We start from the raw sequence: 17,106 nt of genomic DNA on the forward strand, positions 1-17,106 counted from the left end.
AGACGTGTGCGGAATCGTCTTTACTTGGATCTCCAAAATGGCACCTTATTGGCTATCGGCTCTCACGTGTTTTGGATACCCAATAAGATAAATCCGAACTTGCGCTAGTTATGCAAAATAAACAAGTCATTCCGAACCCGCACCTCTTTAATATATAGAACCAGAAAAGAGGTGGAGGCGGGTAAGTGGCCCTTGTGATGTTCTGTATTCATAAATGAAAAGCTTAGTGAAAGATCAAACAGATTAAGGTATATAACAATTTAATAAAATGTTATACAATAAAACACAAAAAAGTACGTATGTTGACAGCTAAACCTATCTAGCATTGATATTATATACAGTGCATCAAATCCTGAAAATGATGCCGGGTGTTTATAAAAAATGTCCACTGCAGTCTGTATATATCTGTAAAAACAACACTGCACAGGGTAGTACTTTTGTTACCACTAAAATGGTTAACGTTTTTTTCCAAAAAACACTCAAACTGTGATTATTTTTTTTATGACTGAATTTGGTTAAGAACATCTATTCTCTTCATGTTAATATCATTTTATTTGAATAGGTAAAAAAAAACTAGTACATATATATGAAATGTTGCCTGTCCATCAGTGTTTCCCTTTAGCATTACTTAAGAATATATTTGGGTTAAGTATTTTCTAAGCATCAAGAGGAAATACATCTACAGTAAATGGCTCTTCCGCTCCTGTCTCACCAGCTGTTATGTAACACTTACCGTAGGATTCTCTAACACCAATTACTAGCTGGGAGTCGAAAGCTTCCCCTAACCTCTCGGCGTGGACCAGTTTCATTGCACTGTCCTGAAGTCGATTTTTTATATTTGAAAATATAGACTCATTCCAAGTATCCAGCATTAGCTGCACAACAGATAAAGCAAACATCAAAATGAAACAAATATAAAAGTAATTAAAGCAATTAGGCAAAGATGTAACGGAGGGCCATCAGCCAATGGCAGCAAGACTAACACATTTCGATCCCATCTTTGCAATGCCCATTCCAAAGATGTATGGTCTAATTACACAGAATAGCAGTAAATATAATAAAAGTTCAGGTTAATGTAAAAGGAGAGAAAAGCCCAACAAAAACACGTAGGGGGGAATTCAATTGTGGACGAAGGGATTTGCACCAGCTAAAATTAGCACGGTGACGGGATCTCGCTCAAAAGTGTTCGATACCCCTTAGGGCAGCGAGCACTTTTGAGACAGAGGTGTGAATCGGACCGGGTGAAGGGTGCGAGTCGGGCAGCCGTAGCCTGCATTTAAACATCACGGCAGTCTCCCCCCACCCCCCCCCACCCCTTCGCCGGAAACTGAATCCCCCATCTATTATAATACTCCCTTTGAGAATATATTAATAAGTGAGAAACTGATCATTTTTATATAACAAACACATGAAACCTACAATTAAGCTCTGGAATTCTACAACTATGGACTGTAATTCAAGTACAAAACACTTAAATGTGACGTAGTGAAAAGTTACACATCCAGTTCTGTCTCTGTATGAGAACTTTCATACATGTGTAAATGTTGTAAGAGGCTTCGCATTTCCCTTCCTCGAAATATAATAAATATTCCTCCAAAAATAAACGGTTTCTAAAACAGAGGTTGAAATTTACTATTAAAATAATAAGGGAATGACCAGCGATCGTCGCTATTTCCTGCTACAGCCGTCCAAACAATGATACGGGTACAGTCTATTACATTCCCCTGGGGACACATCTTACCTTCCTGACAATACTGTCTTCTACATTTGATTTCTTGTTACTGCCTTGTTTCCCCATTAAAGTGATTTCTAGTTGACAGAAGGGTTTGGGTAGGATGTCGCACTGGGTGAAGAACTTGCGCCATTCTGCGATATAAGCTTTAAGCAAAGCAGTGTCATCCTGATGACTCAAAACTCTCTAAAGGTAAAAGGATAAAATGTACAGATTATATGGTATTCACAACATCAGCAGACACTACTCTAACTCAGTATGAGATTAAACCAGATAAACTGGAATGGGGGATTTCCAACATGTTGGATTTTGCTGATCCCCTGATCCAGGAATCGGGAGAACAGCAAATTGTCCGGATACACTGCATGGGTCACTTTAGGCCAGTGGTTCCCAAACTGTGTGCCGCGGCAACCTGGGGTGCCTCAGGACACTAGCAGGGGTGCCTTGGATTGGTGGTCCAGGACCAATTCAAACTATTTTTGGTCAATGTAATAGACAAAACCAGCGCTTGTGGCTGCCAATTTATAAAATATGAGGACAAACAGAAGCAAATAATGTCCCGCAACACACTAAAGAAACTAAGGATGACACATAAACATAATTTATTTATTGTTTTCTAAATTCTCAAAGAAACTTTTAGCCTAGGGGTGCCGTGAAAAAATTCTGATACTCTAGCGCGCCATGATTAAAAAAAGTTTGAGAACCCCTGCTTTAGGCAGTTAGAAACATAGAAACAGAATTTGACGGCAGATAAGAACCACTTGGCCCATCTAGTCTGCCCCTTTTTTATTTTATCCTTTAGGCAATCTCAACCCTTTTTTAACCTTAATTCTTTGTAAGGATATTCATATGCCTGTCCCAAGCATGTTTAAATTTCCCTACAGTCTTAGCCTCTACCACCTCTGATGGGAGGCTATTCCACTTATCCACTACCCTTTCTGTGAAGTAATTTTTCCTTAAATTTCCCCTGAACCTCCCCCCCTCCATTCTCAATGTATGCCCTCGAGTTCTAATACTTCTTTTCCTTTGAAGAATGTTTCCCTCCTGAACTTTGTGAAGACCCTGGATATATTTGAAAGTTTCTATCATGTCCCCCCTTTCCCTTCTCTCCTCCAAACTATACATGTTAAGATCTTTTAGCCTTTCCGGGTAAGTTTTGTGATGTAGGCCATGCACCATTTTAGTTGCCCTTCTTTGTACACTCTTTAATGTATTTATATCCTTCTGGAGATAGGGTCTCCAGAACTGGACACAGTATTCCAGATGGGGCCGTACCAATGACCTATACGGAGTTCATTATTTTCAACCCCCTAGACTATGAGCCAACCTGACTGTGCAATGCATACCGATGTATCGCAGACAACTTTCTTTAGTAATCCAGCACAATAAAAAAAAACAACAACTCTAAATTATAATATAACTATAGACAAGGATTAAAAGCAGAGACTGAATTTTTTAAAAAGTGGAAAATCCTGCAATTGAAGAATGCTGGGGGGAAAAAAAATAGCAATTTACTTAAGTCCATCCAGGTAAATTCAGAAATAATATTCTACTATTTATCCCGCACCGGACTGAGATAATTTCATTACATTAATAAAAGTACATTGAAAAACAAACAAAACCAGCTAGTAAGTATATTCCTCCTCTGGGGTTATGAACTTTAGGATGCTGGAGGTGCTCCTGCAATCAAAAACCAAACATTAAACAATGTGTTTGTTGCAAAGAGGCAGCAAGAAGAATAGATTGCTTTTTGGAGCACTCTTTTATAACAATATTTAATTTGCAAATCGTATGATATGATTGTGATAATTTAAAACGTAACCTTTAATTCATACTCCTAAAATAAACAGGGATTTTCCGAATAGCATTGACTATTATGTAAATGTAATTCCGTAAAGGCATTGAATTCAATTGTATCCCTTATAAAGATTAATTACGTATCTTATATTAGATCTGTGTAAGAAATAATTATACGTCTTGTATTAGATCAGTATTACACTCGTGGTAAAAATATTCTTAATTCTCAATGCATATATAAATATACAAATCGCAGCCAATGGGAACCATTTGATATTACTGTCATCAGTACACAGATCAGTATAGTTTCTTTTATTCTAGATCTGTATCCATAGCTGTCAGAATTCCATTCAAGTCTATTTTCAGCTATGTATGCCAATATCATGAAACCTGTTACAAAAATGTATCACCATGTTAATCTGTATCATTTACTGCCAAATTTCTAGATACGTATGTTGCAGATCCAGCATATTTCAATTAACTACAGATTTCTAAATCAGTGTATCAAAATTGTTCCAATCTGCTTGAAATCGCATTGTTAGGAAAAACACTTTCTATACAATATAGCACCCGACGGTCATGCACGTCTGTGCTACTTCATAATATACTGCAGACAAAAAAATGTCATTCCAAGTTGTTCAACTTCAGTATTGTTTTATGCTGGATATTATACAGTTTGATATATAAATATCTCAATCATGCATTGTAACATACTAGGCATCAATTCTTTTAGAAATCCTATATGTCCCCATGTTGGGTAAGATGGTGTAACAACAGATAACCGTACATTTCATCAATTGTTACTCATGTGTAGCCGACTATTACTATAATCTTGATACTGATGTGTAGCCGACTGTTACTATAATCTTGAACACCAATGGGTTAAATCATGTGCAGAATATATGATGACATGATATGTGGCTTGGTTAGACCTGTGAGTAATAGAAATTATAAAGAGAAGTACAACCCGAGATGCCTTCCCCCTCATCTGCTGCCCAGTATCATCATAGAGCGGATACTGAGTGAGAGTAAGGGTTATTGCCGGATTGATGGAATACGTAGATTCAGCGTCACTTTGTCATCCTGTGCCTGGTGTTAGGTGGATCCTGTTACCATAGGCATTGCAGAATCCAAATTCGCCAGCAGGAGACAGGTGAACGCTAGGAAAGGCAGATCACAGGTGTAAAAAATATCAAGGCCCTTGGATGGGTCTGTTTCGTGTAATGCTCAGGCAGCAATAGCTAAGTTGATGTAATTATCTACTGGACACATATACCAAAATATTTTTTGCCTGCAGTTTTTATGCGCAAAAAACATATTTCATGATGAGCATTGCCTTTAGACTGAAATTAGATATCACATACAGGTATATATATTTTCTGTGACCGTTGCTAAAGCCAGTCCTACTTAATGTTGATTAATTACCTGTGTTGCCAGCGTGATTTAAAGTGATCATCGGCAAATGTATCACCAACAGGATAAAATTCATACAAGTAATTACTGCCACTAAATATATAATTTCAGGACGCCAAAAAGGCTCTTCTCATTTATCAATTTAGAGGTATAGTACCAATGTAACTCAGGTTAACCTTCGATGACAAGACTTTCACATGGGAATACTGTAACCATGAAATTAAAGCTAAATAGGTAGAAATGATACCGGAATATCAAATATGTTACCAATCCACGGATACTCGGCTGTGCTTGCCGTGGCTCACTGACGGCTTCCTCCCGCTGTGAGGTGCCGTGACCGTGCGGCTGCGATCCCTGGACTCGGACCGCGCTGACGGCTTCCTTCCGCTGTGAGGTACCGTGACCGTGCGGCTGCAATCAGTCCACGGATACTCGGCTGTGCTTGCCGTAGCTCACTGACGGCTTCCTCCCGCTGTGAGGTGCCGTGTCCGTGCAGCTGCGATCCCTAAACTCGGACCGCGCTGACGGCTTCTTTCCACTGTGAGATACCGTGACCGTGCGGCTGCGATCTGTAGACTCAGACTGTACGTACGTTTCACCACGTCGGCTTGATCACCAGTCAGCCTGACGTGGTGCAAATAGACACCGCATTTAAAATTCTGCTGACCAATCTCTCTCGTTCCTCATTAAGTCCCCACCCGGAGGTCACTTGTAATTACTCAGTTATTACAAGGATCTAATCGCTCGTGCCTCCAACCTCTATTACTTGGTCTGTGTACACAGATAGTCAATTCTATTTAAACTGTGTTATGAGAGAAACCATTGATTCTTTCTGTTACAGTTAATACATTATTTGCACAGACTGTAATATTAAATCAGTATTTGCTAACTATTTTTACTCCCTACAATAACCACAATATTATGGTCAAATGAATTCAGAATATAGTGGCAGGATAGTTGTTAAAATGAGAGGATTAATTGAGGCTGTGGAAAATTTGTACGGATAATTCATAGTGGAAATATTCACTCTACATCTCTGATGTGTCTGTGTTTATAGGGCAGAGGAGGTTCCGACAGGGATTATGTTAGGATTTTGTTTGCATTGACATTATGCCCATCAGAAATAAAAGAAAAAGGAAAAAAGGGGAAATTGGAAAGAAAAAAGGAGGAAAAGAAAGAAGGAAAATAAAATAAAAGCAGTAAATATATGGAGGTGTTCTTATTGGGAATATTTGTGTGATAGTGTATTATATTATACAGGGTGAAAGAAAAGGAATATAGTGAACCTAAATTTACTATGTGTATATTAAATTAGATGCAATGAAAAGTGTGCGTGATATTGTGACTATTATCCATGCATATATGCTGATGAAAATATGTGCACTGTGCTGACTGAAGGAAAACAGTGAAAAGAAAAAGGAAATAGATAAAAAGGAGAAAAAAATGAAGAAAAAGAAAAAGAGAGAAGAAAAAAAGGAAGGTGAAAGAAAAGGGGAAGGGACCAGACACGAGCTTCCCAACAATAAAATTGATGTTGTATAAGTGTTAGGTGAATCCATATAATATGAGTAACAAAAAGGTGTAAAATGTGCTATATGGATCATGGTTTGGTTGAGAAATCTTAAAAATAATTAAAAATTAAAAAATGAATACAAAGAATGTGTAAATGTGTGTTAAAATCGTGCAGCCAACCATGCATTCAATAGAAATGGTAAAGCGTTTGAATTGTGAACATAAACCTACTAAAATAAAAATAAATATAAAAATAAATAAAATAAAAAAGTGAAAATAATATTTACTATCAGAAAAGTTGAAAAAAAAAATTATTATGTGTAATAGCTTATCACTAGATTGGTCAGATATCTATTTGTCCCTGCCTGGATACCTACATATTGATTCTATTCTATGCTAGTATTAAAGACCGTAATCTCCACATATTATTTTATTTCAGGGGTTGTGCCTTATAGAGCATATGATGTATCTCATTCAAAATGTTGTATTCATAAAAAAACTGTAAAATTTATATTTTCATTCAGGCCTGCTGGTGCTAAGCAGGCCTGAATGAAAATATAAATTTTACAGTTTTTTTATGAATACAACATTTTGAATGAGATACATCATATGCTCTATAAGGCACAACCCCTGAAATAAAATAATATGTGGAGATTACGGTCTTTAATACTAGCATAGAATAGAATCAATATGTAGGTATCCAGGCAGGGACAAATAGATATCTGACCAATCTAGTGATAAGCTATTACACATAATAAAAAATGTTTCAACTTTTCTGATAGTAAATATTATTTTCACTTTTTTATTTTATTTATTTTTATTTTTATATTTATTTTTATTTTAGTAGGTTTATGTTCACAATTCAAACGCTTTACCATTTCTATTGAATGCATGGTTGGCTGCACGATTTTAACACACATTTACACATTCTTTGTATTCATTTTTTAATTTTTAATTATTTTTAAGATTTCTCAACCAAACCATGATCCATATAGCACATTTTACACCTTTTTGTTACTCATATTATATGGATTCACCTAACACTTATACAACATCAATTTTATTGTTGGGAAGCTCGTGTCTGGTCCCTTCCCCTTTTCTTTCACCTTCCTTTTTTTCTTCTCTCTTTTTCTTTTTCTTCATTTTTTTCTCCTTTTTATCTATTTCCTTTTTCTTTTCACTGTTTTCCTTCAGTCAGCACAGTGCACATATTTTCATCAGCATATATGCATGGATAATAGTCACAATATCACGCACACTTTTCATTGCATCTAATTTAATATACACATAGTAAATTTAGGTTCACTATATTCCTTTTCTTTCACCCTGTATAATATAATACACTATCACACAAATATTCCCAATAAGAACACCTCCATATATTTACTGCTTTTATTTTATTTTCCTTCTTTCTTTTCCTCCTTTTTCCTTTCCAATTTCCCCTTTTTTCCTTTTTCTTTTATTTCTGATGGGCATAATGTCAATGCAAACAAAATCCTAACATAATCCCTGTCGGAACCTCCTCTGCCCTATAAACACAGACACATCAGAGATGTAGAGTGAATATTTCCACTATGAATTATCCGTACAAATTTTCCACAGCCTCAATTAATCCTCTCATTTTAACAACTATCCTGCCACTATATTCTGAATTCATTTGACCATAATATTGTGGTTATTGTAGGGAGTAAAAATAGTTAGCAAATACTGATTTAATATTACAGTCTGTGCAAATAATGTATTAACTGTAACAGAAAGAATCAATGGTTTCTCTCATAACACAGTTTAAATAGAATTGACTATCTGTGTACACAGACCAAGTAATAGAGGCTGGAGGCACGAGCGATTAGATCCTTGTAATAACTGAGTAATTACAAGTGACCTCCGGGTGGGGACTTAATGAGGAACGAGAGAGATTGGTCAGCAGAATTTTAAATGCGGTGTCTGTTTGCACCACGTCAGGCTGACTGGTGATCAAGCCGACGTGGTGAAACGTACGTACAGTCTGAGTCTACAGATCGCAGCCGCACGGTCACGGTATCTCACAGTGGAAAGAAGCCGTCAGCGCGGTCCGAGTTTAAGGATCGCAGCTGCACGGACACGGCACCTCACAGCGGGAGGAAGCCGTCAGTGAGCTACGGCAAGCACAGCCGAGTATCCGTGGACTGATTGCAGCCGCACGGTCACGGTACCTCACAGCGGAAGGAAGCCGTCAGCGCGGTCCGAGTCCAGAGATCGCAGCCGCACGGTCACGGCACCTCACAGCGGGAGGAAGCCGTCAGTGAGCCACGGCAAGCACAGCCGAGTATCCGTGGATTGGTAACATATTTGATATTCCGGTATCATTTCTACCTATTTAGCTTTAATTTCATGGTTACAGTATTCCCATGTGAAAGTCTTGTCATCGAAGGTTAACCTGAGTTACATTGGTACTATACCTCTAAATTGATAAATGAGAAGAGCTTTTTTGGCGTCCTGAAATTATATATTTAGTGGCAGTAATTACTTGTATGAATTTTATCCTGTTGGTGATACATTTGCCGATGATCACTTTAAATCACGCTGGCAACACAGGTAATTAATCAACATTAAGTAGGACTGGCTTTAGCAACGGTCACAGAAAATATATATACCTGTATGTGATATCTAATTTCAGTCTAAAGGCAATGCTCATCATGAAATATGTTTTTTGCGCATAAAAACTGCAGGCAAAAAATATTTTGGTATATGTGTCCAGTAGATAATTACATCAACTTAGCTATTGCTGCCTGAGCATTACACGAAACAGACCCATCCAAGGGCCTTGATATTTTTTACACCTGTGATCTGCCTTTCCTAGCGTTCACCTGTCTCCTGCTGGCGAATTTGGATTCTGCAATGCCTATGGTAACAGGATCCACCTAACACCAGGCACAGGATGACAAAGTGACGCTGAATCTACGTATTCCATCAATCCGGCAATAACCCTTACTCTCACTCAGTATCCGCTCTATGATGATACTGGGCAGCAGATGAGGGGGAAGGCATCTCGGGTTGTACTTCTCTTTATAATTTCTATTACTCACAGGTCTAACCAAGCCACATATCATGTCATCATATATTCTGCACATGATTTAACCCATTGGTGTTCAAGATTATAGTAACAGTCGGCTACACATCAGTATCAAGATTATAGTAATAGTCGGCTACACATGAGTAACAATTGATGAAATGTACTGTTATCTGTTTTTACACCATCTTACCCAACATGGGGACATATAGGATTTCTAAAAGAATTGATGCCTAGTATGTTACAATGCATGATTGAGATATTTATATATCAAACTGTATAATATCCAGCATAAAACAATACTGAAGTTGAACAACTTGGAATGACATTTTTTTGTCTGCAGTATATTATGAAGTAGCACAGACGTGCATGACCGTCGGGTGCTATATTGTATAGAAAGTGTTTTTCCTAACAATGCGATTTCAAGCAGATTGGAACAATTTTGATACACTGATTTAGAAATCTGTAGTTAATTGAAATATGCTGGATCTGCAACACACGTATCTAGAAATTTGGCAGTAAATGATGCAGATTAACATGGTGATACATTTTTGTAACAGGTTTCATGATATTGGCATACATAGCTGAAAATAGACTTGAATGGAATTCTGACAGCTATGGATACAGATCTAGAATAAAAGAAACTATACTGATCTGTGTACTGATGACAGTAATATCAAATGGTTCCCATTGGCTGCGATTTGTATATTTATATATGCGTTGAGAATTAAGAATATTTTTACCACGAGTGTAATATTGATCTAATACAAGACGTATAATTATTTCTTACACAGATCTAATATAAGATACGTAATTAATCTTTATAAGGGATACAATTGAATTCAATGCCTTTACGGAATGACATTTACATAATAGTCAATGCAATTCGGAAAATCCCTGTTTATTTTAGGAGTATGAATTAAAGGTTACGTTTTAAATTATCACAATCATATCATACGATTTGCAAATTAAATATTGTTATAAAAGAGTGCTCCAAAAAGCAATCTATTCTTCTTGCTGCCTCTTTGCAACAAACACATTGTTTAAAATTCAGAAATAATTAAGTAAATAGATTTTTGTTAATGGGGAAACGCACTGTGTCCAAAAAGTTTTGTCTATAAACGGAGTTGAGAGAATTGGTGTATAATAGAAATTAAGGGTGTATCCAATTAGCCGTGAAAATTTAAAAAAGAGGAGGGTTTTTTTTTTTTACAATTTGTTATCGCTGATTTTTTCATATGGCAACACATAGGATCGTCAAAAAGTTACAGACCTATGTGTTTTTGCGGCCATGATCGTGGAAAAAAATGGATTTTAATACCTACCGGTAAATCCTTTTCTTGAAGTCCATAAGGGATATTGGGGACAGATTAGTACCATGGGTATAGACGGATCCAAAAGGAGCCAGTGCACTTTAAATTTCTTCAACTGGGTGTGCTGGCTCCTCCCCTCTATGACCCCTCCCACAGGCAGTATAGGTAAACAGTGCCCGAAGGAGAAATTACATACTTGAGAGAAGGAACATAGCAACAATAAATGTGGTGAGATTTACACACCAGCACACCATAACATAACTGTGCCAGCAACGGCTGGCAACAGACCAGCAACAGCTGAACAGGTAACACATAACAAAGAACCTGCACAAAAACACCGCACAGAGGCGGGCGTCCAATATCCCTTATGGACTATGAGAAAAGGATTTACCGGTAGGTATTAAAATCCTATTTTCTCTAGCATCCATAAGGGATATTGGGGACAAATTAGTATGATGGGGATGTCCCAAAGCTTCCAGAATGGGCGGTAACGTGCGGAGACTGCTGTAGCACCGCCTGTCCAAACTGGGTATCCTCTTTGGCCAGGGTATCAAATTTTTAGAACTTCACAAAGGTGTCCTTTCCCGACCAGGTAGCAGCTCAGCATAGTTGCAAGGCCGGTACTCCCCGGGCACCCGCCCAGGAGGAGCCCACCGATCTAGTAGAGTGGGCCTTTAGAGACTTACGAACCGGCAAGGCCGCCGACACATAGGCCTGTTGGATAGTAAGCCGAATCCAACGAGCAATGGACTGCTTTGAAGCAGGGCAACCCTTTATCTGCGCATCATACAGAACGAACAAGGAATCCGTCTTTCTGATCCGAGCCGTCCTCTTGACATAAATCTTCAAGGCTTGCACTGCATCCAATGCCTCGGGAGGGGCAGAAGAGCCAGAACTGGACGGAATCACAAGAGGCTGATTCAAGTGAAACGCGGAGACCACCTTTGGCAGGAACTGCTGACTAGAACTGAGCTCTGCTCTATCCTCGTAAAAGCCTAAGTATGGACTTTGACACGATAAGGCCCCCAATTCTGAGACACGTCTAGCAGAAGCCAGGGCCAGTAACATCACTTACTTCCACGTGAGGTATTTGTCTTCTACCATCATCAGAGGTTCAAACCAGAAGGATTGTAGAAAGCGTAACACCACATCCAAATCCCAAAGCGCAGTAGGCAGCACAAACGGAGGTTGTATGTGAAGCACCCCTTGCAAGAAGGTCTGAACTTCTGGCAGGATAGCCAACTTCTTCTGGAAGAAGACAGAAAGAGCTGAAATCTGGACCTTAATGGATCCAAGACGTTGGCCTTTATCCACTCCAGACTGTAGCAAACGAAGGAATCTTTCCAAGTGGAATTCTGCAGATGGATATGTGCGTTCCTCGCACCACGAGACAAATCTCTTCCAGATATGATGATAGTGTTTTGACGTCACAGGTTTTCTGGCTTGCACCATAGTGGCAATTACCTTTTTGGAAAGCCCTTTATGAGCTAGGATGTTCCGCTCAACTTCCATGCCGTCAAACGAAGCCGCCGTAAGTCCGAGTAGACGAACAGTCCTTGCTGAAGAAGATCCCTTCTTAGTGGCAGAGGCCAAGGGTCTTCTATGGACATGTCAAGAAGAGCCGCGTACCACGCTCTCCGGGGCCAATCCGGTGCAATCAAGATTGCTTGTACGTCGTGATGTCTGATTCGCTTGAGCATCCTTGGGATCAACGGAATCGGAGGAAATAGGTAGACCAGCTGGTAAGGCCAAGGCGATGTCAGCGCATCCACTGTGCTCACCTGAGAGTCTCTGGTTCGCAAGCAGTAGCAGCAAAGCATCTTGTTGAGGCGAGATGCCATCATGTCGATCTGTGGGCATCCCCCACCTGTCGACGATCTGTTGAAACACCAGAGGGTGTAATCCCTACTCCCCCGGGTGGAGATCGTGGCAACTCAGGAAGTCCGTTTCCCAGTTGTCCACTCCCGGAAAGAAAATTGCAGACAGTGCTCTTGCATTTCTTTCCGCCCAGAGAAGTATTTTGGACACTTCTCGCATGCAGGCCTTGCTTTTTGTCCCTCCTTGTCGATAGATGTACGCCACTGCCGTGGTGTTTTTCGACTGAACCTGGTTCGCCTGATCCCGGAGTAGAGGGGAGGCCTGAATCAGTGCATTGTAGATAGCCCGAAGTTCCAGTACGTTGATCGGCAGTAGGGCCTCTTGGGCATACCACCTGCCCTGGAACTGCGCCCCCTGGGTAACAGCTCCCCATCCTCTCAAACTCGCATCCGTCGTGAGGAATTTCCAATCCTGAATCCCGAAGCTTCGACCCTCTAGTAGGTTGGAAGACTGTAGCCACCACAGGCGTGAAATAATGGCCTGGGGTGACAGCCGAATCATCCGGTGCATATGAAAATGGGTACCGGACCACTTTTTCAGGATGTCCAATTGGAAGGGTCTGGCATGGAACCTTCCGAGCTGTATCGCCTCGTATGAGGCCACCATCTTTCCCAACAATTTTATGCAAAGATGAATGGAAACTCGAGCAGGTCGAAGAACCATGCAAACCATTTCTTGAAGTGTTCTCACTTTGTCCTCTGGGAGGAACACTCTCTGAGCTACAGTATCCAGTATCATGCCCAGAAACAGGAGCCGTGGAGATCGCTCCAGATGGGACTTCTGTAAATTGAGAATCCACCCATGGTGAGACAGAAGTTGGATAGTGCAGTCTATATGGAGCAGTAGAAGCTCTCTGGAACTCGCTTTTATCAGGAGATCGTACAGGTAAGGGACAATGTTGACCCCCTGGACTCTGAGTTGAAACATCATTTCCGCTATCACCTTCGTGAACACCCTCGGAGCTGTACACAGGCCGAAGGGTAACACCTAAAACTGGTAGTGATCGCTCAGTAGGGCAAGCTGCAGATAAGCCTGATGAAGAGGCCAAATTGGGATATAGAGGTAAGCGTCCTTGATATCCAGGGACACTAGATATTCTTGGTGTTCCAGGCCTGCGATCACCGCTCTCAAAGATTCCATCTTGAATTTGAAAACCTTCAGGTAAGGACTTCAGATTCAAACTGGATCTCACAGACCCGTCTGATTTTGGCATTATGAACAGACTGGAGTAGTAACCTTGTCCTTGCTGTAGCAGGGGTACTGGAACAATGACCTGGGACTGGACCAACCTGTCGTTGGCCAGTAGTAGCCTAACACGCATATATTCCAAAGCTGGCAAGCTTGATTTGAAAATTCGTTGGGGAGGAGCACCGTCGAACTCCAGCTTGTAACCCTGAGAGATAAGGTCCCTTACCCCGGCATCTTGGCAGGAACAGTCCCAGATGTAGCTGTAGTGACGTAACCAAGCTCCCACCACGAGATCCCCTCGGGGTCGGCACCGTCATGCCGAAGTCTTTGTGGAAGCTGAACTGGTGCGCTGTTCTCGAGAACCGGCAATGGCTGGTTTCTTAGGCTTACCTCTGGAGCCTCTAACTGCGTTGGAGGCACCCCTGGCTCTAGATCGAAATCTGGAGGACCGAAAGGACTGCGTAGACGGTCCCGGGTAGGCACGCCTAGCAGTGGAGCCCCTGAAGGGAGAAACGTGGATTTCCCAGCAGTAGCTTTGGAGATCCATACGTCCAACTCACCTCCGTAGAGCCATTCCCCTGTGAAGGGAAGAGATTCCACATTATTTTTGGAGTCAGCGTCTGCAATCCACTGACGCGACCATATGGCTCTGCGTGCACATACAGCCATAGCAGTGGTCCTAGCATTAATATTGCCAATCTCTTTAAGGGAGTCACAGAGGACTCTTGTCGTGTCCTGAATGTGTTTTAGGAAAGTTACAGTAGTAACTAAGGTCATATCACCTGAAAGACCCTCCTGAATTTGAGTAGCCCACGTATGAATTGCATGTGTCATCCAGCAACCAGCAATGACCGGTCTTTGAGCTACACATGCAGCAGTGTAGATAGATTTCAGTGTCGTCTCAATTTTCCTATCCCCCGGGTCCTTTACTGTAAAAGGAGCCCAGAGCTGGGAGCATCGCCTTCTTAGAGAGGCGAGAGACTGAGACGTCTACTGCTGGAGATTCTTCCCAGAATTTCCTGCCTTCAGGGGCAAAGGGGAAGGTATGCAAAAACCTTTAGGACACCTGATATTTTTTAACTGGATTTTTCCTGGCTAATTTAAATAAATCATCCAATTCCTTGGAATCAGGAAATGCGACTGTCAGTTTGTCTTGTGGGAGGAAAAACGACTGCTGATTAGTAGCGTCCTCCAGGGGGAGCTGTAACACAACATCCCGTATAGCCAATATGAGGGGTTCAATACCCTGTGTAGGGGAGGAATCCCCACTAATGGGATCCACATCATCCTGTACATCATCATCAGTATCCGATAGGATTGCAGGTAAAGCACATTTTTGTGCACCTGTAGTAGACATGGGGGGATGGGGAACATCAGCCTTGGCAGCTTAGTTAGCTACTGCTTGTTGCAGTTCTTGTGTTTTAATGGCATTGGCAGTGAGATGAGATGACCACACAGACTGATTATAATACAAGCCTGCCCTAATGCATGTGAGAGGAGACACAGAAGAGAGGACCCCAGCGCACCCAACGCTGTACAGCCCCAGTGAGGCTGTCAGCGTTTATATATCCTTTAAGGTCCCTGTTATATAACTACAATATGAATTTGGTCTGCATAGTTCACACTAGTATATATAGGACACTAAGGGATGGGATCAGTACTAAATGCCGCCGGACGGAATCCCGGCCGTCGAAATACCGACGCCGGAATCCCGACCACACAATCCCGACAGGGGTGGCGAGCGGAATGCAGCACCTTGCGGGCTCGCTTCGCTCGCTACACTCGGCACACTATTATATTCTCCCTCTATGGGTGTCGTGGACACCCACGGAGGGAGAATATGTCGGGATTGTGGCGGTCGGGATTCCGGCGTCGGTATTTCGACCGCCGGGATTCCGGCCGGCGGCATCTTGACCGCATCCCTGAGGGATATTAGGTATAGAGTATATAGTATAGCTCATAAGGATCCTGTAGGTCACGTACACTAAAGGAAGGTATGTTAATAAATTGTAGATTCACGAGTAGATTCACAGTAATTGGATGAAGTAAAGGTAGTATAAAAAGTTAATTATGGGCCCTTCATTCATAATATATCACATATGGTAAGGGATTATCCTTATAGTTATCAGAGGTATTCATCTATTTATTTAATTATTTCCTTCATACTCACCCACAATGGTGAGTATTATTATAGTTAGTTATAGTATAATGAAGGAGGTGTATTGAAATAAATTAGCTGACTAATAGATTTAATAAATTATCACTAATCACTTATTGTGGCGAGCTTAAACCCTTGACACGTCTAATATTCTACAAATTTATATGGACACTGCATTTTATTTTATTTTGTTCTCTAGGAGTATAGAAACGAAACTTGATTATTAATTATTATATATTATAAATTATCATATGGGAGTTATGTGTAGGGTGTATGTCCCCTTTAACACTGGCACTTATTAGTATATAACCTATTAAATGTCCCAGTCCAGGTTATAATTAGGGTCATAGACGTCTATTATAGTTAGTTATAGTATAATGAAGGAGGTGTATTGAAATAAATTAGCTGACTAATAGATTTAATAAATTATCACTAATCACTTATTGTGGTGAGCTTAAACCCTTGACACGTCTAATATTCTACAAATTTATATGGACACTGCATTTTATTTTATTTTGTTCTCTAGGAGTATAGAAACGAAACTTAATTTATAATATATAATAATTAATAATCATCATATGGGAGTTATGTGTAGGGTGTATGTCCCCTTTAACACTGGCACTTATTAGTATATAAACCTATTAAATGTCCCAGTCCAGGTTATAATTAGGGTCATAGACGTCTCTACTTCACATAGGTATTATTTACTTATTAAGAATATTTTTTTCTTCAATTTTCTGAGGATAAGGAGTGATTAAGGTTCACGTTTGATTAGGTAGATCAGGTGTCATGCCGCTTGTGTCTAATCCGAGGGTGTAAGAAAATGTATGTAAATAGTTACTAGGTATTTAGTCCTCCAGACCTGCAGCTTTCTCAGTTAGAGGAGAGCCGTACCATTAGGCGCAGCAAAACACGTGACTTGGTCAGGTGTCGGGTAGCGCCGGGTGGAACGCAAAATTAAGATGGCGCTGGAACGCATAAGGTCCGGCTACGGCGCGCGCAAGTAGACAGTAAGCACGCTCGGCTTAATGATCGGAGCTTATGGATGTGACTGCGGGAAGGCATA

The 17,106-nt window shown here is 40.5% G+C and overlaps 1 protein-coding gene across 1 annotated transcript in view; it reads right to left on the reverse strand.

Moving 5' to 3' along the window:
• CUL5 (cullin 5) overlaps nt 1–17,106 on the reverse strand; it is a 190,852-nt gene that overhangs the window by 83,479 nt on the left and 90,267 nt on the right. Inside the window, exons 4-5 of the mRNA XM_063951611.1 lie at nt 1,742–1,918; nt 734–875 (exon numbers count right to left, since the gene is read on the reverse strand). Of these exons, the coding sequence (XP_063807681.1) occupies nt 734–875; nt 1,742–1,918 (319 nt within the window). The remainder of the gene's footprint in view (nt 1–733; nt 876–1,741; nt 1,919–17,106) is intronic.

This window comes from Pseudophryne corroboree, chromosome 2 (assembly GCF_028390025.1).
Source record: "Pseudophryne corroboree isolate aPseCor3 chromosome 2, aPseCor3.hap2, whole genome shotgun sequence".
NCBI lineage: Eukaryota > Metazoa > Chordata > Amphibia > Anura > Myobatrachidae > Pseudophryne > Pseudophryne corroboree.